This window comes from Mycetomoellerius zeteki, unplaced genomic scaffold, assembly GCF_001594055.1.
Source record: "Mycetomoellerius zeteki isolate Tzet28-1 unplaced genomic scaffold, Tzet1.0 scaffold188, whole genome shotgun sequence".
NCBI lineage: Eukaryota > Metazoa > Arthropoda > Insecta > Hymenoptera > Formicidae > Mycetomoellerius > Mycetomoellerius zeteki.
Window position 1 is genome coordinate 876,446 of NW_017256836.1, and position 24,190 is coordinate 900,635.

A 24,190-nucleotide genomic window follows, 5' to 3' on the forward strand; every position below is an offset into this window, starting at 1 on the left:
GATCCCCCTTCTCTTGCTCTCCACTTCCCTTCCCGCGTCAGGTCTTCTACTTTTCTCTTGTACCTTTGCTCTCCTCTGCCTCTTCTTCTTCTTCTTCTTCTTCTTTGGAGTTTCTGCCCCTCGTTTCTCATTCTCCCTCTCTCGTTCTAGCTCTCTCTTTCTCCTGACGTTGTACGCACTTACCTGCGGAACACGGTCGTATACGTGCCCGACAGTGGCGCTTCGGCTTAACGAACTCCGGTGGCGCCGAAGGAAAGATCGTTTCGTAGCCGGGGCGGCGGATCACCTCGATCCTCGAGCCGCGCGGTACACAACACACGGTCCCGAGTACGAGGAGCGTCCGTGACGCGCGGGGATACGTGCGTGCGCTCTCTCGGCCTCTCGCCGTTCAGTGCGCGCCGTCTCGCGTGTGCGAGTTCCCTCGAGAGTGTGTCGTCAAGTGCCGCCGCGCTACGAGATCGTCGTCGTAGCGCGCGATCGCAGGTAGCGATCTCAACTTTCGTGAAGCGCGAGAGGGTAGAGGTGCGTCCAGGCGCACGAAGGAGGATATCCCGTACGTGTGTTAAAGCGGAGAAGGAAACACAAAACGGAGCAGGGCATTTTCGTCTCTGACGGACCGGGCGACGTTTCATATTTTCGGACTCTCGCTCCCTCCATCGAAGTTCGTTCTATCTCGCCACGCCGCTCCTCCGTTCTCTGTCCTCTCCCTCCTACTACTGGTCCCAGAGCAACGAGCGGTTGCGCAAGCAGGTATTCGGAAATAACCCGTGTGGGTCGCAGTTATGAATTGATAGCAAACACATGGTGGACACGCTGTGCTCCGAGCCCGCCCGACCAGTGGTGCGTCTCGTCGAGGCCCCCGGATTCTTCTCTCGATTTTTCCACGCAACGTGACTGCCTCAGCTCGCATTGACAAGTCGAAACTGTCGGCGGCCAGCGGTTGGTTTGTCTACGTTTCGCTACACTGTGACGCTGTGTCAACAATTGATGACACCGAATTCGTGCCGATTTCGATGGCACCGAACGATCGTTTATCGTTTCGAGAAGCGATACGTTGTCCTTGCACCATGAAAAGTGAAGTATTCGTTACAAAGTGATTTGCCAATGACGCCGGTCGGTTCTTCAATAGGAATTCTCTCCTCTCTATACGTCAAAGGACGTATGCATTATGGGATAGACAATCAGGACTCTCCGTCTCAAAAGCTGAACCGACGATAAATGGATCATCGGCATGTGATCATCGGCTGTGTTAGATCAAGTTCAGCGTTATACACATGGAACTGAGTGAGCCAACTCTTCGTCTTCCATGGTGTACCTGCATCTTAGATGATTTCACTACGAACGACGAATTTCCGCACCTCGAGAAACATCGAGAGAGAAGGAACGAGAGGGAACACGAGTTCGGTAGTGAAATATAAAAGAAAAACGGACGAATGACATTGATAATCCTGGACTACGTGCATGTGCAGTGATTACACAAGATCGGCACTCATGTACGTTGATTACGGCGGCGACACTTATGCCGGAATGGGAATCAAGGCCATGAAGTCCTTTGGCAGGTCCAGAGGTAGGAATCTCAAGGACAGAGCTAACTGTGGTTACTCACGTTTGTCTCGTTACAACAAGACGTAATGAAGCGTAAAACATTTAATATAATGATTTAGAGTTTGTTGATAGCTGTAAGAGTTCCACTGTAGAATATTACGTGATTTCAAGTCATTATCTGTGCTAATCTTTTTTTTGTTACATATTGAATATGATCGATATTGAAATTCAATTGCGAAAATGATTAGCATTGGCGATAATAAATAACGTATTACGTCAGCAAAATTAAATGAAACGGAATAAAAATCGCAACATTTGTTGATAAATGTAATATAAGATTTTTACGGTATTCGATAAATTAATTTAGACTCATTGACCTTTTGTGTATTCACAATTTGTAGTATACAATGCTGGAAAAAATGAAATTAATTATAAGAATTGTAAGAACAACAAAATTAATATAGTCTGAAATAATAGAAAATTTCATTTTTAGCGAGAGAAATTGTCATTGAAAATTTCAGTATATTCTTTATCTGTATAACTACTAAAAAAACTTTAGCTATAGAACTATTAATAGACAAATAAACACAAGTACATATAGATTTTTTATTAGTATTTAATAAAGTATTAATAACAAGACATAAGAAAACAGAAAAAGCTTTAATAAAAAGCTTGTATTTTTTAATATTTTATTAGAAAAATATTAAAAAATTACAACATTAGTTTATATTATTATTATTATTATTAAGTAAAATTCGTCTGCAAGATATACAAAAGAATATCTATGAGAGATATGCAGATTTAGTAAACACTCACTTATTCGTGCAGTCTGCAATGATATTTAGAGGATGGTACATAAATTTGGTCCGTGCAGCTCAGGCCATGCGCGCGAGTCCCACTTCCGGAAATGAAGACTAACCCTGACTCTGACATTGGAGACGCCGTGATCGTGCCAACGTGATTAACGCAAACGTGACTTAGTTTCCGACAGATTGTAGCAGATGTCATCGACGCTGCTCGCGCGCGAACATAATCCGTACTACTCGAATGCACTTCCTGCAGTTGGGAGGACTCGCTGCTAGGAGATTCAGATTTTGACTTATTGTAACGAGATACATCGATTAATCAAGGTGACAGAGGGCGAGTTTATATTTCGAAATTTTGAATTTATCTTATTATTACATAAGCCAATATAGAATTAACACTTAATTTCATATAATTTTTGTACATAATCAAGTAATAATTAACATTCTAACACATTAATCTCAAAGTTATAAATCTCATGTAACATTATACAAGAACAGGAATATTTCATAATAAATAGCTGTCTTTGCGTAAAAAATCGAAAATGTATAATTAACACATGACGTTATACTATTTTATGTTATAAAAATAATAAGATTGAAAAACATTTAATCGTAGTGTCTTTCGAGTTTTTTGCAATCACTTTTGTATAGGAAATTTTCAATTTTTTTTTCTAGTTGAAAAAATTTTTCGCGAGCGTAGGTTTATTGAAATATTCAAAAAAATTTTATTCGCTGCAAGGCTTATCTAAGAGTTCGTATAGTCGAGCAGTTTTCTACGGCCTCCTGTGTGCGATCCTTAAGTAGGGGATCTGTCGAGCGAGTAGCTGCTGCTGCTATTCGACGATACTTCCTGGCAACCGGTTTCGAGCCAACTGCTTGATCCGTTTTCTTCGTTGCAGATATCGCAAGTAGAGCTCTTACTATTCAAAGTATTTCTGGTATTCGTATATTGGATTAATATTGACAGTGCAGTGGAAACGATCGCGCGACTACGCGGATATTCTATGATATGTTCGAAGACCGATTCGATCAAGTTTGCAGGAGAGTAGTATACAACGCGGGTATATAATGAGCGAGGATTAACCGCGCGGTATCGCGAGGAAAAAACAAAAACGGTGCGCTCGTTTTGTTCGTTGAGGGCATCGACTTCTCGAGTAAAACACTTGGGGTCCGGAGCGGATCAGATTTTTTTTTCCATAATTTACATAACTTTCGAGTTGCAAGTAAACTTGTAAAAAAAAGTAAAACACTTGAAGTTTGAGGTGAATTTAAATGCTGATACTTCTTATTAATCACGATGTCTTTTCACTTACATTCGTTACATCGATATATCTTAACTTAGGATTCTCGTGATGTGTTTCTTTCAGTTGACACGATATGTAAAAATTTGGGAACGTAATGAAAATCATGTAACTACTTTTTTACCAAACGAAAACTATAATATTCTTATTTTCCACATTACTTGATTGAAATATTTATATCGATTGTTGTTGCTTAATCATAAATTTGATGACACTAAATAATTATCGGTAGAACTACACTGAAAAAAAAGATTGGCTGCTGCGGCAAATTAGATGGTAAAATATGGCATAGCATTTTTAATTATGAAGTTTTTTCCTACTTTTAATAGCTACGATAACGACTTACAGTACTTTTTTTGTACTGAAGCCATTGTCATAATTTTAACGAAACCCATAAAGAAGAATATTTCTATAACGGTTGTTTAATTCGAATGATCGAAGAGAGCTTGTGTAGTATTTAAAAGATATTCCGAGAACTTAAAGTTGGCATTAAGCTGAATACTTAAATTCTCTACTGATAAGTAGTTTGTAGCTTAAAAGACTTTTGAAGAAGATTTTGGTATGTTTCTCTCCATCACACTTTTCTCACAAAGTCTATATTTAGAGAAACAATATCCTAGCTAAAGGAAATCGTAAAATGCAAATTTTGAAAACGTGTCTTATTTTAATAGCCTGGACAATCGTTAAAGTTACGAAAAATATTGCAATTTAAATTATATCTGAGTAAAAATTCGGAATTTATTATATCAATTACGGTCGTCTGAGATATCGTTTACAATATTTGTTACACGTTATAAAGTTGATCCGCTTAAGCGAGCGCGTTAAATGGGATTACTGATAATTGCGCGAAATGAGAAAGTAGATACTTTGTGGCGCGGCACGCCATGGCGCGACGCACAGAGGCATAATGCAGGCAACGTAGTATTTCAATAATTCATTTCGTGGAAGTAGCAAGATTACACGGACGCTACAGACAGTGATTCTAACTTTCATTGTCAGTACAATGACATAAGCATTGCGTTGCAGCGCGCCGTCATTGCTTTCGACTGACACGCGTACGAATTGTACGCCGCATTACATACACTAGAAAACAAGTTGTTTCCCGTTCGACTGTTACGTCAAGCAAATTATTTACTTAAAAGAATCGAAAAAATCATTTAGTATAACAAGACTTTTATCATCAGAAATTAAGAAAATGAAATTTTGAACAATTACAATTCTTTTTTTTTTTATAAATCAAAGTCGTTATTAATAATAATCAACGATTGAGTTCTAGATCGTCGTATAACGCAAATCAATCTTTTTGTATGCATTCCGTGCAGCACGTAAACTATATAATGTAGCTGATTTATTTTTTTTCATTGATTCTGTAATTGTGTGAATTATGCAACTTATATGATTACGAATTGCGCAATGAAAATCCGTCGCAATAGCGCCTCGGCGAATATTCATGGCACTGGGCGCGCACACATCGAAGTAAAAACGTAAAACCATAAAACGAGACATTACACATCCCCAATGACCTTCTATAAATATCCGCACGTATTTCAAAGTCAGTCAATCATATCCCGAACTGATTACTCCGAGCAATTTCGTATCGATCCAGTTGTGATCGTTGGTGTTATTCGTGGGTCTCGATTCCGCAAATAATTCGTAATACAAATTGCATTTGCCGTGATATACGCTTTTTATAAATACAATATAATTTACTATTTAAATATCGTAATTTATATTTATTATAAAACACTCACGTAGCGGAAACAAAAATTTATAATAGATTTTAACGCTTTTTAATACGCAATTAAATAACTTTCGCGTATATTAATTGTACCTACAAAGTATTTCCGAAAGGATTCCTAGGTTGTGAAAAAATCTTTACAACATGAATGAAAGGCGACGCGCGTGTCCGCTCGCATGTGTATTTGTCCACAGCAGTGAACAGCAAATGACTTGACCCGATTATAGCTCTATATATATATATATACATCAAAAGTCTCGCATCTGGCGAAGATGTGCTGCGAACAACTGCAGAACGTTATCTTAGTTCCGGTTTCAAAATGATGGCTGTTTAGCTCCCTCAAACACTCATAAAATCGGATGTGTAGAGTCCAAAGTGGCGCACTTTCTCTTATAAATATCAAATAGGCCAAACTAAGAGGAACATTGTACTTTTCAATATTAAACATTAAGTTTAATAAATTTTTATTAGCTTTAGATGATCGCGATGATATAATTAAAAGCAACAGTAATTTGCAATGGTTCACTGCGAATTGAATCCAGTGTCTGATTTTTTTGACATTTGAAATTGATCGGATCATTACAAAAACGCATAGGCATATTTATATTTTCAATTTGAAATGGAATGCTGAACATAACAAATTAGGCCAACTCTCAAATGTTGTAGAACAACTTCTACACAATATTGGTTTCGCGTTGCTTTTACGCCAGTTTCACAACGCAATATTGGTCTTACATTGGTTTTATATTGATTTCACAGCGCAATGGATTTTGCATTGGTTTTATATGACTTTCACACGTAATCGGAATCACATTTGCGTAGTTATTATAGTTCACAGGCGGCTATGTCGGTCACGACGACGATGCATTTGCGAATACGAATAGCAACGGTATGTAACAACGGTTGACTATTAAGGGAGAGGGAACCGGGGAGGTGTGGTTTTTCTAGGAAAAAAAAAGTAACGATAAAGGCCTGATATAAATGGTTTCACGGAATCTGACAGCGTGCACGAGAGGAGTAACTAATCAGTCGTAGACAGAGAACAGTAATTGTTTCGCGGTCCACGATGCGTTGCAATGCTATGAGCGCGTTCCGGCTGTTAACTTGTTTTATATATGCATGTGAGTCATTAACCAAAATGTTGCTAGAATATTGGTTGTGTTGCCGGCCAGTCAGGAAGTCAAAGGCTTTTATCACATTTTTATCTCACTTCGGCCGTATCTCGGCAAAACACTCCGCGATAATCGGAGTGTGACAATGGCGCCTGTCACGCAGAACCATTCCTCTCATCTCGAAGTTTATGAGAGAAAAATGTGTTCTGCGTCAACAGTACAAGTTTCAGAGACATCTAGATATGAGAAAAATAAGGATCGTCTCTTGGGACTTTACGATGTAATTCGATATCTTTTAGATATTATTTCTATTATCTTGGTTGAAAATACACAAACCAAAATATTCTGATTATATCAATCAGAATTTTGGTTATCTCAACTCAAATGTTCTCAAAGTATAAATTTAACCAAAAGATTAAGATAAACAGAAAATTTTTTAATTAAGATAACCAGAATCCTTATTCGTATAATCAGAATTTTCTGATTTGTCCAGTTCTAACCAAATATTTTTTTCAGTGAATCTTTCATTTTGTATTTATTTGAAGCAGTTTTAGTTGTTCCATTGTAATGTATCTTCATTATTACATATAGTTTGTAAGAAGTTTTTGAATTTTCTTGCAAATTAGATTTTTACATATATATGTATATGTAATTAAATCTTATTTCTGAATTAATCTAAAATTAATTTTATTTTAATGGTATTTGAACTTAAGTATTTTTTAATTTTTATTTTCTAATCATTTCTTTATGTCATTTTAATATTTAGTATTTAAAGTAATTAAAATTTTAATTAGTATTTAAATTAAAATTAGTAATTAAAATTTTAATTAAAAATTAGTAATTAAAATTTTAATTAAAATTAGTAATTAAAATTTTAATATTAAGTATTTAAATTTTCGTGCGTATTGTTGAGAATTGTGCAGGTGAGGGTCGATTTTTTGAAGAAAAACCGTTAAACGACGATTTCTACACTTCTCGTGAATCGAATCATTTTTATTCAGCAAAGCGTAGTTGGGTGTGCGAATTAATTGGCACGGACAACGATGGCAAATTGCGCGGAGATTACTTACGACTAATTATGGAATTCTGCCCATGTTATCTCGGCGAAACACGCGGTTTCGCGATAATCGTCGGTTAACAATGACGCTACCGCTCGTTACCATCACGCGCTATCAACTACCGCGTACAATAAGGACTCTTTCCTTCTCCCCCATTTCTAGTGCCCAGCGATTTATCAGCACCGGCAACCGACCGTTTTGCGATTGCGATATCTCGTTGGGGGATTACCATCGCCAGTCCTAGTACCTCTCCTTGAATTTTTCAGTGCCTCAATGAGCTGATAATCTCGGTTTGTCCCGCCCGCCACTTCGTGTATGATAATTCGCGGTTATGATAACATACCCTGAATCACTGACGCTCGCTATCGACTCGAGATACAAAGCACTCCGTTTTTAGTACGTTTGCCCAGCTACGCATTATGAAAGTTAATTGCTCTCGCATTGTTGATAACTAAGTTAAGTTGTAGCTCTGATCTCGATAAACATATCACGGTAGGGAAAGAAAAGGGAAAGCCTTACTCTGGGAGAGATTTTTTCGTTTCACCTCCCTTATCTTTGCCTAAATTTGACAAGAATTGTAAAATTATATTAATATGTTCTTTAGAAATGTTACAAAATATATACGTAAAGTATATTTATCGTCCGAGTTCTTATAAATTTTTTATGTTCAATTTCATGTTCTTTCGATGCTTGAAAGTAATTTTTTATAAAATTTTTATAAAATGTTATCGTAAGAACCGCCATTTAACTTTACCGTAAGTTTTCCTTTATTTACAAGTATGCGGCAATGATCGAGTATAATTTAGACACCGCATGCGGATAATACGCCTGTCCGACTCGCTCGCGTCGCATTTGTACGCCTTAGGAGGGCATAGAGAATTCTGCTTGCTTCCCCGAGGGCTTCTTATACGGGATGAATGGCCTTACAGCCTAGTCACGCCGATGCGAGGCGATGCGATGGATGAACCAAACGAGCGCGGGAGAACCACCGACCGGAGCAACAGGTGTATACCACGGAAAGGCGGGCTGGTGGCACGCCGATACTAACACGTGCTTGTACTTGCTCGTATATTCGATTTTAGTGCAACGTACAACGGATGTCGTGTTGTGGTCTCCAACCTCTAATTCACTTCATGACATTCAATTTTAATTTCTGTCAGTCTTAACGTACGTTGAGCAAAGTTAAACGAAGTTCTTTCCAAACTTCTACTTGACGAAAAACTCGACATCATGATTTGACAGTCTGACATCCCAAGTTGTTTTTTAAATTATAATTGATGAATTGTTATGTCGAGTCTTCCTATAGATCGTTACGTAAAACAGATAGGTACAATAATTTTACAGAATCTTATAAAAAAAATACACATTTTTTTATTTTATGCTTTTTTTGCTTCATAAAACAAGATATGCTCTCGTCGCTTCCGTTGATATCGTTTCTTCAAGCATTAGTATATTATTGCGCTATTCGGAAAATAATAATTTTTGACAGCGTAAAATAAGAACGACAGACGAATTTGGAGACGTGTTCCTCTCACGCAGTTTGCTCAGAACAGCTGCCGCAGTTGTTTGGTTGCCGAGTATTCTTGAGGTGTAAAGGAAAGAGGGATAAGCCAGAAGACGTTGGTAGCACGTGCCTCGTGTCGGCTATACTCGTGAAGGTTACACACTCACCCTAGCATATTCCAGATGGACGAGAGAAAAAAAAATCTCCTTATAAACAACCGCGAAGCTTGGGTTTGGAGCTGCTTTCATAAAACGTTCATTCGACTTGATTATCCTCTTTTAAAAAACCGCAGAATTCGTAGCAGTCGTTATTCTTTTAATTTAATTTTACTATTTTATTATTATTTGTTATATAAAACGATTTCATTAGCATTAATGTGTAGCAATTATTATATACAGCGGCGTACAAAAGTTTCCAGCCAGTGATTATAAAAAAAAGCCTGATAAAATTTTAATCATTATGTTAGTACAAGATTTCGTTACCACATCTTGTTACCACACAGACTAACGTCTGATAATGATTAAAGTTCATATCAGGCTTTTTTTTCATAAATAAGAGTACAAAATGTCACTGACCGGAAACTTGCACGCCATTGTATAAATTTAATACATACACTGAAAAAAAATTTAATTGAAAATGGATAAACCAGAAAATTCTGATTATATCAATCAGAATTCCGGTTATCTCAAGTAGAATTTTCTAGTTAAATTTACTAAAATTCTAGTTGAAATAATCGAAATTCTGATTGATATAATCAGAATTTTCTGGTTTATCCATTTTCAACTAAATTTTTTTTCAGTGTATGTAAATAAATAAATCATATAAATAATAAATGAATAATCCTAGATAGTATAAAATTAGAAACGATTAAAAATATTAAAATTACTAATAATCATTTAATGATTTTAAAAAATATAATAGATAAGAAAAAATAATAATTGAATGATAATTAAGAGAGAAAGTAAATTGCAATTTCGCAGAGTTTTAACGCAAGTAAAGGAGATATTATAAAATATAAGAACAGTAATCTTGGAATGTCAAATATTTCAAGCAATAATTCGTTTTTTGTACGTAAAAGAAATAGCAGTTGCAGAAATGGGAAGACTAACTACATACTTTCTATACATCTAGTTGATTTTGTAATAATCGTTTGAACGATACGTCTCATAATGTATGCCCATGAATTACAATCTGACTTTTATGTTTCGTATTATTTTCATAAAAAAATTACAAGATTGAGAGAGAGAGAGAGAGAGAGAGAGAGAGAGAGAGAGAGAGAAATATTTGAAAGCTCGTTGTTCTTCTCTGAAATTCGAGATAGAAGTTTTTATCTCCGATAAATTAACAAACAACATACAATATATTCACTACTTTTTTTCTATAGGTTATCTCATATAATCTGCATAGAGCATGTCTAATTAAGCATATCTAATTATTCCTGACTATAAATGTATACTTTAAGGTTTAACTAAGGTTATCGAATAAGAAAAATAATTTTATCGGCTGACATTAATTGCTTGAAGAAGGTATACTTGGTCATTGCGCCGATCGCCCGCAAATAACACAAGCTATGCAAATTTATGTTGAACGTGTCGGGGGTCAAATGCCACTTGGGTCGCGGGCCTCGAGTATTTTAAATTTCCATTTCGATTAAGTAAAAAGGATCGCGCTCCGTCTAACTCGGCATCGATCGGTAAGCCAAATACTTTTTATAAAGAAAAACGAAGAAGAAAAAAAAAGGAAAACGTTAATCCGCGATGTATCAACTCGCAGCACCTGCCAGCGAACGTATCGCGGTATCTCGATCTCCCCGTTATATTCAGGCTACAAATGATACACTACAGATACCGACCGCTCTGATTTATAACGCGATGTAGCAATATAATATAAAACTCGACACATACTATAGAATGCGTTCTATTTGTAAAATCAACGCAACCGATACCTATAGAATTAAGTAAGCTCAGTATGTAATTAAGTTTGGATTTTTACACACTTAAGTCCAGGATTTATTTTTTTTTTACATCGCAATACGTTATCTAATCCGGGATAAATTTGTCCATACCGTCAAGATAATTATTTTGAACTTTATCAAATAATTATTACATTAATATAAATTATCATGTTAATCATTCGTATTTTCTGTATAACGCACAAAAAAGGTTGATTTTGTTCAGGTATCTAAAAATTTAGCTACATACAAATTTGAAAATAATTTTGTTAAACCGTCAAATTGGTTGGTAGAATGCCAAAACTTTCTGCTGCATTATTCAGCATGCTTGAAATTCCTACGTAATTATTTTAATGATCCAACAAAATGATTTTCAGGCCTGTATCTCTATCTAGCTAAATTTTTAGATTCGGAGACTTCGATAAAATCATTTTTTTCGAGCGTCTATTTTTAAAAAAGGGCCTTTTTTTCATGATATATTTTTAAAGCAAGATGTTTCATCCTGTCATCGTTAAAGAAACGTAAAGCTTAGTGCGTTTTTTTTTATTTTCTGACGCAAAAGAGGGGATTAAATTTATTCATTAACCATAGGAATAAATACTTAATAATCGAAATGCATAATCCCAAGCGCGCAATATCGTGAGCCGCGAGTCGATTATACGCAGCGTCCGCGCGAAGCGACAGAGTAGAGCCGCAAACGTCGTTCCTGCGAAACTTCGCTCCTTTGAAATTCCACTCGCGTGGCCGCGGTTGCGCCGTTGGCACGTGAATTTTCAATAGATCGCCTCGCGTCCGAGACGCACCGCTCGCTCGTTCGTCACGCATTTGAACAGCGTCAGCGAGGGCCTATCCTTATGCGGACGAGCACAATTTCGACGATAAAAATTACAAGCTTGCCCCATTAAAATCTTTTATAAATAGAAAGCTTTCAGCTTTCTTAAACGACATTATTTGGAACCGGTTTCTGTTTACCAAATTATTGACGAAAATAATCTCCTTAGCGCGTCGGTCCTTGTATTTTACTATTGACGCATCTAGAACAGATTAAAATGCCTGATATGTATTTCTGTCAATGTAAATTAACTGTAATCTTGGTTTAATTTATTCCTTATCTTTTTTTAATTCTTAGAACTAGGAAAAGGTAAAAAGTACATGGAAAACACGATTTTGCTAAAGTATCTAAAAATTTAGCTAAATAACACACGAAGAGAATTTTCTCTTAAAATTTAAGATATGGTAGTTGTGGTATTATATAATATTTTAAAGATTTTTACCATGCACTTCAGTAAATTTAATCAAACTTATTTTATATTTTATTGTAATTTTATTAATTAATGAGAGATTTACATAAAAAAAAAAAATTCTTTGAAGTACAATGTTGTCCCACGACTATTATATTTTCAGGGTAAACTCTAAGAAAAAATTCTCTCCGTATAGATACGAAAATAATTTTGTTAGACCATTAAAATAATTACGTAGGAATTTCAAGCATGGTGAGTAAGGCTACAAAAAAATTTTTAGCATGCTACATTATTATTTTAACAGTTCAACAAAATCATTTGTATCCAATAGTTGAATTTTCTAATGCTTCAGCAAAACCGTCTTTTTCGTGATAAATTAAACCGAGACTAATGTTAATTTACACTGACAGAAATGGGCATAATTAAAATTTTTCGTGCTTATACAATCGTACAGCTACTAACGGACGAGGCGTTCCGATGTCGTTATATCTCGCCGCGGATATCGCGAGAATAGTGCGTGAGTGTCGTAAAGTGCCGTCGTCGTTCGCCTCGATACGCCGTAGAACAAGCGCAGCGACGACGACGACGATGACGGCGGCAGCGGCGGCGACGGTGACGGCGATGCACCTGCCTGCTCTGGCGGCAGTTGCACCCCTCTTTACGACGATGCTATCTAAGAAGGCTGTGTGTGCCCCCTTCGTTTCGCTTTTGCTCGCTTCGCCGTTGCTCCGCGCGGCCCGTACTGGTAGCCGTGCGCGCGACACCTGACGCACGTACGCACTCGTAAAACGCGCGCGCTCGCGCACACGTGCAGCATACACGCGGCTTGCACGCGCACCTCGCTTGTGAGAAGCAATATTAATCCGCCTTCTCACATGCATGGAAGGGCTAAGCGCGCTTAAGCTCCTTTTCCTCGTTTTACCTCGCTACTATCTTACTTATTTAGCTGATCCAGTGAATCCGTTTCACAATGCACCTTTATTTTAAATAAAGCCGTGCTATTATTATAGCTTTCTCTAGGGGGAATCAACATATTGCAGTATTACGTGCTCATTGTCGTCATCAAGCACCTATATGTATCGCAAACTTGTGACGTAAATCTGTATCAGATTTGTGCCTGCGGAATTCTTAGTCGTTCTGAGAAAATCAGGTATCTGCGCATATAAGTTAATTGATTAGTTGATTTATAATGCATTTTACAATATTTTTTGTAAAATATTAAAATTGGATGAAAGAATATTGAATTATTAATAGTCGTTTTGTATGTAGATAAAATTAATATCTTTATTTACATAAATATAAGCGTCAAATAGGAGGAGATGAGAGAAAATCAATTTATATCAATCGATCAGAAAGTTGCAATATCTGTTAGATGTGAAAAAGAAAAAGGGAAGAGATCTAAATGCAATCACGATCAAAGTATATTTACATTTAATGATATAAAGTATATTTCAATGTCTTTTCGTGTTTTTTCTAGATATACCGGCGCAAGTGCCGCCGTTAACACCTGGGACCAATAAGAAGATGACTGAGGCTCTGGAGGCCTCCTTCGCGTCTTGGGAAAAGGAACGACTCCGCCTGAATATAACTAAAGGTCAGCTCTCTTTTATTCTCATTATTCTTGATTATACTTCTTCGTGATTACTCTTAAGCATAGCTCATATAAGCTTAATTAAAATAATCGTATCACCTTTTCCTCATGAAATCGCGTAATTACAAGGCGTCACGAAATTATAAAGCATACTTTTACATCCCTCGAATGTGTGCATGGCGAAGTTGGCGAAGTTACAGTGTCTTTATTATAAAATTGTAAAATCTATAGTGTTAGATTAGCACGTTTAACGTGCCTCGAAATTACAATTTTTTTAAGTAGATCAACAAATTTTGCAGCAATAGTAATCGCCTTAGGAGCGTAAATATTAATCTCTGATCTTTTATGACGGTTTATACGATTTGGAATTTATGATCCTCGTACCGCCTCACCGCGCAAGTTGTTAAAAAAATCGCTGCAGGCGCACAGAAGGGGAGAGACAGCATACGCACGCACGTGTATACCTACGTATAACTTACGTTCGTGTTGCTTGCGTGCATGCGTGCGTGCGTGCGCGAGAGACGCGCGTAGACGCGGGTGCGCGCGATGTGACGCGATGTGCGACGAGGCGGCCGGCGATGTGCAGGAATTGTGAATGTGATGTTGATGGTTCTGATGGGGAGCCGATGCCACACATCCGGTATGCGCATTCAGAGCCACGCGGGTGTGACGTTACTTCCGGTCTACATGCCCCGGGTTCGTACCCTCCAGGCCAGATCACCTACAGTCTGACCTCCGTGAACCGAGCGAGCAACCTCCTGCTCCTCTTGCCATTTCACTTCGACCCTGAGACCCTGATTCTTTTATTTCCAGAAAACATTAAAGCATTATTTTACTAGTATTTGTATAAAAAGTATATCAATAGTTTGTGTACAAAAAAAAACTTAGGAAAAAGTATTTACTTGATTTCGGTGAAATTTATTCTTCTCCGCGAAAAATGGTAAAAAATTTTTCGTTTGTAATTAGTTAAAAAATTAGGAATTAAAACTAGGAATTTGGGCCCTCCGCTCAAAAATTTATAAATTGCTAAATAATAGATTGCTAAAAATCTATTTATGCGTCTGTCTAAAATCTATTAATATGTATTATGTCGTCGGAGAGTATATATATGAAAACGCGTACCCTTACTATAAAGAAGACGCATCATGCATTTACAATTACATTGGACGCGTCATATCACATCGCTATTATGATTTATTCAAAATCTATCTCTCTTTTGAATAATAAATACAATCGTAAAAATGCTTCGACGTATAAGGATAGATATCTCCGATCCCTATGAGTTTTAATATCTCTCGTGTTTTACTCCCATTACAATCAAGAAATATCTAAATCAATCTTTAATATTTTTTAAGGCGGCATCTGCTCGTTTTTTATAGAGAATTCCTAGATATACTTGACAAGTTTTACTTACATTCTTCAATATCATAACAGCAGGTGTCAAATATACCATTGACAAATATCAACGGTATGTAAAGCACCTAATTTTGTCACTTAGTATCTGGAAATGGAAAGAAAGAAGAATATAAAATAATATATTTTAATAACGAGAGGATCTATTATGTATGCAGCGATCGACCAGTAAGAGAAAATACGTGTGCAGCGCGTGTACACGTGAGTGTGGACTTGTGTTCGAATGCGAGGCGAGAAAGAGAGTGTAAAGTCTGCTAACAACGCTTACGAGAAATAAGTTGGGCAAATATCGGTACGATCCTCAAACATCGGCGGTCGCTTTGAACGTGCCGTACCATTGCTGTTAGACACTCTTGTTGCCTCAGTACTTGTTCACTTTTTCTTCCTATATTTATATTCTAGCCTACGCGAAAGACGTCAATTTATTTCGTACTTTATCGATTCCGCGAATAACGTCGTTCGTTCCAACGTGCAGTTCTATCTATTTTTAAATTTGTAGTCCTATCACGCGCTAAAAATTTTGTATGTTTATATAAATGTCAAAAAACATTTATCGTCCATTTATTATCGTTTATTTGCATTGCACCTTTGTATACAAAGAAATTTTATCCAGAGAAGGACCAAAAGTTTATTTCAAAAATATTATTTTTATACAAAAAAAATGATAGAAAGAGAGAAGAATTTCCATCATTATTTCTTGATAATGAGAGTATAATGTAGTAGAACTATTTTTATCGTCGAATCTTTTTCTAAATTTTCTTTTAGTAATTCCTATTTGATATTGATTTTTTTTTTAAGATAAAGTTTTTGTGTGTGGAAGTACTTTATTTAATTAAAATTTACTCTACAGTTAAATAATGTGTATGTCGCATATTTCTAATAACACGATGTCTATACATATGCATAGTCAATTATTTCTATTTTCTTTGAAATGCCTTTAATTTCTTTTTGCATTATAAAGAAACTTATACTTTGTAATGTTATTCTGCACTTATTGTAATGATATAAAGGCATAAAAGTACAAGTGTACGGAGTGAAAGATTTCAAACTTAATAGATCGAATATTTCGAAAACTAAATGAAATATCGAGATTCAGGTTTTTTCCATTTTTTTCTGAACATCATTACTTCGACCTTTCTGCGGAATCTTTACGAGGCTAGATCTCAGATCTTTCGAACATCTTGCTCATGTCGTTAGTGTCTAGGACATCTACGAGATTGTGCGAGCGAAACTATATACATTAGCGAGTCGCTACGTTGGCAACTTCTGTTTGCATTATGAGCCCAACTGTACTTTTACGCAGCGAGATACCACGAAACAATGCAAGACACGCGTGCAAATATGGGCGCGCACCTCAAATGGGACATTCCGATGTTTCTCGGTATTGCTTCCACCAAAGATGGTCGGCTTGGGTCCCGACTAACGATCACGCCGTCACAAATGACGACGTATGTCATATAATGTTCGTTGGTCCTTCGATAACTTTCGGACTTAATGAGCTCGTTCTCGAATGAAAAAGTTTGGGAAAGACATAAAGTCCTCCATGAATATAGTCCTTACATGGAATGTAAAGTTAAGAGCAAATGTTACCTGTGGCTGTCTAATGATAATAATCATTCATTTTCTGTTTCGCATTCGTTAGATAAGGCGATAATAAATCAGTTTTCTGACATTTTTTGACAGAAAGGTTCTTTATCAAATCTTTATCATAAAAGATTACAAACCAATTAGTGATAAACGATCGTTTTTTTTTTTTTTTCAAGAAACATGACTAGTTGCTGAAAAGATAATCCGGTTCTTATTTTTGTTTTCCTTTTTTTTCCAGACCCAAGGCAATGGTCGGAAGCAGCTGTTGCCCACTGGATGCACTGGGCTATCAGGGAATTCTCGCTGGAGGGTGTGGCGATGCAGCAACAGCCGTGGCAGCACATGACCGGGAAACAGATTTGTGCCATGGGGAAGGAATCCTTTCTAGCACGTGCCCCCGCCTTCATGGGCGACATCCTGTGGGAGCATCTCGAGATCCTACAGAAAGGTGCGTGCTCCTCATACAAACGGCACAACCGGGTCCGTCAGTCTACCTCGAACGCTCCTTAAGTTTTTGTTGAATTCAATGCGTGATTATTTTATCGATTAATCTTGATCCTTGAGATATTTTTATTATAATCTTTCAACGGGGATCGAGGAAGCCTGATGAGACAGATCATTAGTCTGAAATATTTATAATGCGCTTACTCGACCGGACACAGTGTTGATCTGAACAAAGTTGTGACTCATGCACTGTCAACTATTAGTAATATTTACGTGATAATATAATATTATTACGAATAGCTGCTGATAATCTGTTATATCGTGAAACGATATTCGAGTAACTATTATTCTACCGCGAACATTTTTTGCAGTCATTTTTTGCTTAGCTCCGGATCATCAATGTAAAGTTTTTAGTACAAATATTACGATGCATGTAAAATTTCAAAATTAAAAAAACAACGATTAACAATTAATCTTGTTTATCTTTATTAGCGCGCATTGGAGAGAATAATGATTAATTCTATTCTTATTTATACTACACAATATCTATTTCTAATATACAAAAAAATTTTTTTTTGTTAAAAATAAACATTGCGATCAGTCTGGCATTTCTTATACGTTGGGTACTCACCGGTAACCCCGGTGTCGCAAATCGCGCAAGAAATGTTCATCGCGCGCGCTGCGCACTTTTTATGGCAGGCACCATCCGCCGTCGTCGGCACAAAACCGATCGAATTTCCGTAAAATCGCGATGTCACGGCACAACGTACGAGCAAAAAGACTCCGGCGAACAATGACGGGAGCGATGGGGCGGTGCGCGCGGGTGGTGGCCATTTCTCTCTTCTCCTCCACCTCCTCCCGTGTCACTCTCCCGTTTCGTATAGCGTTGAATCGACCCCCGTTTTTACCTCGCACGCAGCGCGAAGAGAATGAAACGGAGGAGAAGAAAGACAGAGCACCATAGAAACTCTTATCCCGGATATCCGCCGAAATGGTGCAGCGCCATTGCCGCGGCCACTTAGACGCTTTCTCGGGAGGATGTACTCGCGTGCACCAAAGAATTCACTCAAATTTCGATCTCGCGTACCGTCAATGGCCGGCAGCTTCGATTCGGCCGGTTCCTCCTATTAGATCCCCGTGCCCTTTCATGGTGCGTGCGCTCAAAACAGCAAGTCAAGTTCGCCATAAATGCGTCGTTCGATCGTTTTAGACTTAACAAAAAAAGCAGAGAAAATTCAAAGAAAAGGTACATCTATATCCTCGCATAGGACAGACTGAAGCAAGTGGAGAAACGATGCACGTGGAAAAATACCCAGAAATGTTTCGCTATAAATTTATTTAAAATTCAACATAAATTCTAGAAATTTTACGTGGCAGAAAAGTAATTAATACCATTGCTTTTATTTAGCGTCTATATTTTAAAACCAACTTACTATTTATTTAGGCTATCCTATTTTCATTCATTATCAATTAATTTCTTTCATAAATTAGCTAATATTAATTTTATGTTTACACACACACTGTGACTACAATTTTAAAAAAATCGCAGATATATTATCTTTCGAATAATTATTCGACAGATAATAGAAATGAAATTAGAAAGCCTATATTTTTAACATAGAACGTTCTAAGTTGGTTATATTTTATGGTGATATTTAGTGAGTTTAGAAAGTAGAATTCAGTATGTGAGTTGCGCAATATATGTATCATCGCAATTTAATACATAATTTATTTTTTACATATTTGTATACTCGTACAATCATTAAAGTAAACGATAAAAATATTTAATCGAGGTTAATATCACATTAATTTTTAAATATAATATATCAAAAGCTGCATCTATTGCGTAACGAAGACTGTATAAGACAATAAAAAAGTTGAGATAATAGAAAATAAGAGAGAAAGAAAGGATAGAAACTGGAAGGGATGACTAAAGGGGGAGACTTAAGAAGAGATAGGAATACAGATGGGAAGGAGCTGCATAGATCTAGATAGATAAAAGCAGATCGTACGAAATGATGCGGCAGGAAGCGGAGGTTCGCTTGTGTGATTTAACTCCCGTTAAGTAAAACCCCGTACTTCCTTATCGATTATTCAAGTCGCCTCATCATTGGCACTGAAACCTCGACTTAATCGACTAACGCGATCTAAGGACGACTACTAACGGTAACTCACCACAAAACTCGAGATTCGTCTCGAATACATAATCTTTCTCTCTTTTGTATCGAAAGAGAGCATGTAAATAAGTAGAATTCTTAACATTTTTTTTAAGTTCGTCATTGTAACATAGTTTTTCTCTCTCTCTCTTTTATTAATAAAGAATAATTTACACATTATTTCTAATAACAAAACGGATTTTATATTAATTAATAAGATGTAAATTATAAATAAATATTAATTTATGGATTTGCTGAAAATCATCATTAAAAATTTAAAAAATTTAAATTTAAATTCTATTAAAATTATATCGAAATTAAACTAAATTCTAAAATTAATTTTTGGTGAATCGTCAGGCCTTCTTAGAATTAAAAAGCTACTCTATTTGTATTCTGTTTTATTACCTGCGCATATTAGAAATGGGAAAAGATACATATAGCTGCGTAATTTTGCGGACAGTAAGAACGGCAAGGAAAAGAGTCAAATAAAAGCGTCATCGTCGTCGTCGTCGTCGTCGTCGTCGTACTTTCCACATTCCAGCCGTGCAATTTATTATTGTGCTACGATTGTGAACGATGTAGTTGGCCGCTCCGCGTGATCCCTCTGACCGAGGCGACGGTAATTTAACTGAAGCCTAGCGTGCACCCGACGCTCGCAGTCGCGACACGACGTGGGTAATCGCTTTGATTCCGCGAATGAGAACGGATGTTAGGAAACGCTCTTGCGTTGTATAAAAAAGTAGAAACTAAAAAGTTGTATCTTCCTGTCGCGGTGATACCGATCGGATTCACGGTGAAATTCATTAATGCGATGCGTTTCGCCATCGTCGAGAGACGAATGATCGATCTCTTTTGTATACCATATCGGATGGAAGCTTGGATTAATCGACAAATTGTCCCATTGCCTAATCTTGGTTAAATAATTACTCGATTAAATAAAATATCTTTCTCGGATTCGCGTACCGTTCACTTTGCACGTTTCGACATTATTTCTCGCTATAATCGATAAAAACGCAATTTTTTTTTTTTTTCAAAGCTTTGAGAAATCTTGAAAAAAATTGAATTTTCAATGAAGATAATGCGATCTACACGAATCAATTTTTAAGCGATTTTTATTTACGAATAAACTTGAGTTTTATTTTAAATAATTATATTAATTATCTTTAATATGAATCAATTTTTGATACTGATAATATGAAAATTATTTGATGTTTGAACATAAATCGTTCTCTTAACAAAAAGTTTATCTCAATTTTCTTCCCCACTGCTCGCATAAATAATTAATTAATCGACAACATAAACATAAAGAGACTGACTACAGCAAAGATTATTTACATATTAAAAGCAAAAAAGTATAACTGAGTGTAAAAAATATGAAAAATAAGAAAATATTCATGGCACGTGTATCGTTTTACATTTTCAGTCGACGATTGTTTCACGAGAATTCCTAGAAGCGTAGAAACGCGACGATGAATCACGGCAATGGCGAACGTCTCCTTCGCAATACAGTCGCGATGATGATAGTGCTACTCCAGATCGTTAATTACGATTGCGATTCGCGATGCGCGGAACTATCTACTTACGGGGAATCACTTAATGACAAACAAATGCAACATTTTATTCCAGTCGTAATCAACACACGCTGAAAAACTACTAGGGCACACATGCCGCCGCGATAGCTGTTATCACGTGAAGATAAGGGGCTTAATTATTACGATTAACCATGTTCATTGTCCATAAAGTGACCGTTTATGTGTATACGAGACTTATATATATATATACCCCGTGGATAATGATACGCACTAGAATATATATAGCTTCTTTTCCTTTTTTTATCGCTAATAATGTTGTTTAGTTAACGGGTTAATCAACACTCGAATAAACGTGTTTAAATTTTTTAAAATTATTATTCGGATTTAATTTAATTTTACAACATTATTAAATAAACACTCGAGATTAATATATTGTTGATGCACGTTCAACTTATAAACTCTTGTAAAAAATAAAATTATAATAATTGCGATCGGGGAAACGGTTATGTAAGACGATAATAATTTTTTTATGTTAATTATACAAAATAAATGCAAAAATATACTAGAGTTTCTAGTCAATGCACATTATTAACGTTAACGAGTACTTTTAAAAATTCGCGCATAATGAGACGGGTCCAAATGACAGATAAAAACGGAGATGGCGCGAACCTAACTACTTAACTCACAGAGGCACTCGAATAAAACGTGCAGATCGGTTGAGGATTTATCTCCGTTTTACATTTAGATGTCGACGCAACGAAGGCCTCTCTGGAGAACGTGCCGGCGAACTTGTATGAAAGCGTATGCGTGCCAGATTTAGGTGATTTTTTGGGATACCAGGGTGGCGGCCATCAGGTGGCAACACCAGAACATAAAAATCCGTCGACGCCCGCCAATTCGGCCACCTCCAACTCCTCCGGTCCTCCTCAGAGCGGTACGCAACAACAACCCCCGATACAACCCTCTTCGGGCGCGGTGTCCCTGCCATCGAGACAGTATCATAACGATGGTAAGTCCATTTTTACTATTCCTCTCCACCTTCCTCCGCCGCGAAGAATTATCTCGGGCTTGTAGGAATCCCATAGGCAACGTCTTGCATCAATATTCCACAGAATAGCAAATTTCTATGGAATAATCCCAAACTTTTGAGGTCTTGAAATCTTCTCGCGGGATCCCTGTGTCGCAAAATATCAAACATGACGTTTCTCTAAAAAGATAGGAAGTTACATTATTAATTTCCTCATACAAACCCGCACGCGCGTAAAAAGCGTTATCATCGGCGATAGTGCCAGATGATTGCGAGCCTCACTTCCTACAACATCGATGCAGCTCTTCCCTTTCCGATACCGATAATTACTCGCGCGCATATGCAAGGGACCGCTAAATTGCGCGACAAGACGCATTTTATTTATTTCCCCGATTGCAAGTACAAACGAAAGCGTGGAGGAGTTTCTCATTGTTACGTCAGGACGGCTGATAACATCTCTCAGGTTGGTGCGTTTGCACGTGTTGCAAACACAAACCTCTCATTATCGTCACTGTTCGTTCCTCATTTAGCATTTCTTCGTCGTCGTGCCGCGGGTTACCGCGTCGGCGACAGGTCGCGATTTCACCGGCGCGTATATGTCTATAGAAATCGAATCGTCTGACTTCTCTCAGGCCTGATTACGATACGGCTCGTTACAGCACGCGACGAGTGAGAGGGTGAGCCATTTCTCGAGTGGTACCCGAAATGAGAAACTCAGACTTTTATTAGGGCACCTATTAGTCGGCGTCTTCAGTCTTTATGTAACACTTTGTTTTGTCCATTATATTCTTCACATATCGCGGTAATCACGAGAATATTGTTGAACCTGAAAAACTTATTCTCTTTATTACAGCTCACACTCTTGAATTCTTGATGAATACACTACTACATAATATCTGAATAACAAACGAACTATCCCACAATCATGTACGATAGGTTCGGAGATAACATCGGAGATGATGTAAGTTACCCGCGGCACATTCAAACTCATTTTTTTCCTCTCATCTTTTTTTTACGGAATCGCCTGGAATCTGTCGCGTAGCTATTCTATTCATTCAGAAGTTTTGTACAATCTCATGAATCGCGACGTCTCCTGATCGCGGCCGCGAAACGAGAAGAATTACTGGGGAGGATCTCGCATTAAATTTTGCAGAATCGAACTTTTGTTGAATGAAACCGATGAGTGTTTATTGCGCAATAATTTTGTTATTGTACAAAACGTACAACACGTTGTGCAATGCGGTCGACCAGATTTCGCTAGCGTGTGCTCGAACTAAGAATCGTATTATTCACCGGTCACGAACCCGGTTTTAATTTCTTTGCGGCATGGGAGAACGAATTGCCGAGTGAAAATATCAACGCTAATGCTGGCGCAATGGTCATATAAAAATTTCCCCGTTGCGCCCGTTATGATACGGAGAATTTTTGCACAAGCGCGTGTGACCCAGTTTTTGTTTAACTATTAACGTTTGATCATTTATCTGGCTTTGACCGAGTTACTTTCGCCATATGCGCTTATCCATTGTAAAATCAAATTCATCATTACATGACGAATCAACTCTCGCCAAGCGCGTTTTGCACAATAGATTAACGTGTTGCTGTCGAAAGACCAAATAGCAACGTTCAACATGCGTTTAACGAAACGTTTGCAGCTTTTATGAATTATGCTTGAATTTTAACGTACGTTACAGTAATCGATAAATTGTACTTGCTATTGCGCTTAGAATAGAGTGTTTTAATATTTAATATTACCAAATTGAAGTCGCAAAATGCGGAATAATATTAAAATGTGTTTTTTATATAATTTATAGTCAATTAAATTGACTTTCTTAAATCTGTAAACGATACAGAAGGCATTTCATTACAAATTAAATTATAAGTAATTTATTTATGAAAAATTTATTAATAATAATTTTAAGTTATTAATAAAAGAAATTCTGATGTACGAAAGGAATTAATTTATAAGCATACGTGTCTTAACGTTCATGTATTCTCATTTCATTGTTAAGGAACATTACAAAACAGAAAAGAAGATTAGAGAGATGACTCGCAATCGCGGCAGCTGAAACTACGATTTTGCTCGCGTACTATACCGCAGTCTTTATCAATGGGAGATAATCCTGGCGTGCCGTTCTGTAATCCGTGCACCGCGTATACTCCACTTTGCAATCGCAAGTGCGTTGA

General features: G+C 37.0%; 1 protein-coding gene across 4 annotated transcripts in view; it reads left to right on the forward strand.

Annotated features, from left to right (window-relative positions):
* The window catches only part of pnt (ETS transcription factor pointed), a 117,191-nt gene that overhangs the window by 65,929 nt on the left and 27,072 nt on the right, over positions 1-24,190 (forward strand). For 2 of the 4 annotated variants that reach the window (XM_018446779.1, XM_018446778.1), the window contains exons 4-6: positions 13,734-13,850; positions 17,086-17,295; positions 21,725-21,988. In XM_018446779.1, the coding sequence (XP_018302281.1) occupies positions 13,734-13,850; positions 17,086-17,295; positions 21,725-21,988 (591 nt within the window). Of the gene's footprint in view, positions 1-1,028; positions 1,568-13,733; positions 13,851-17,085; positions 17,296-21,724; positions 21,989-24,190 lie in introns of those variants that run through there. The other 2 variants (XM_018446780.1, XM_018446781.1) reach the window with 2 other exon arrangements.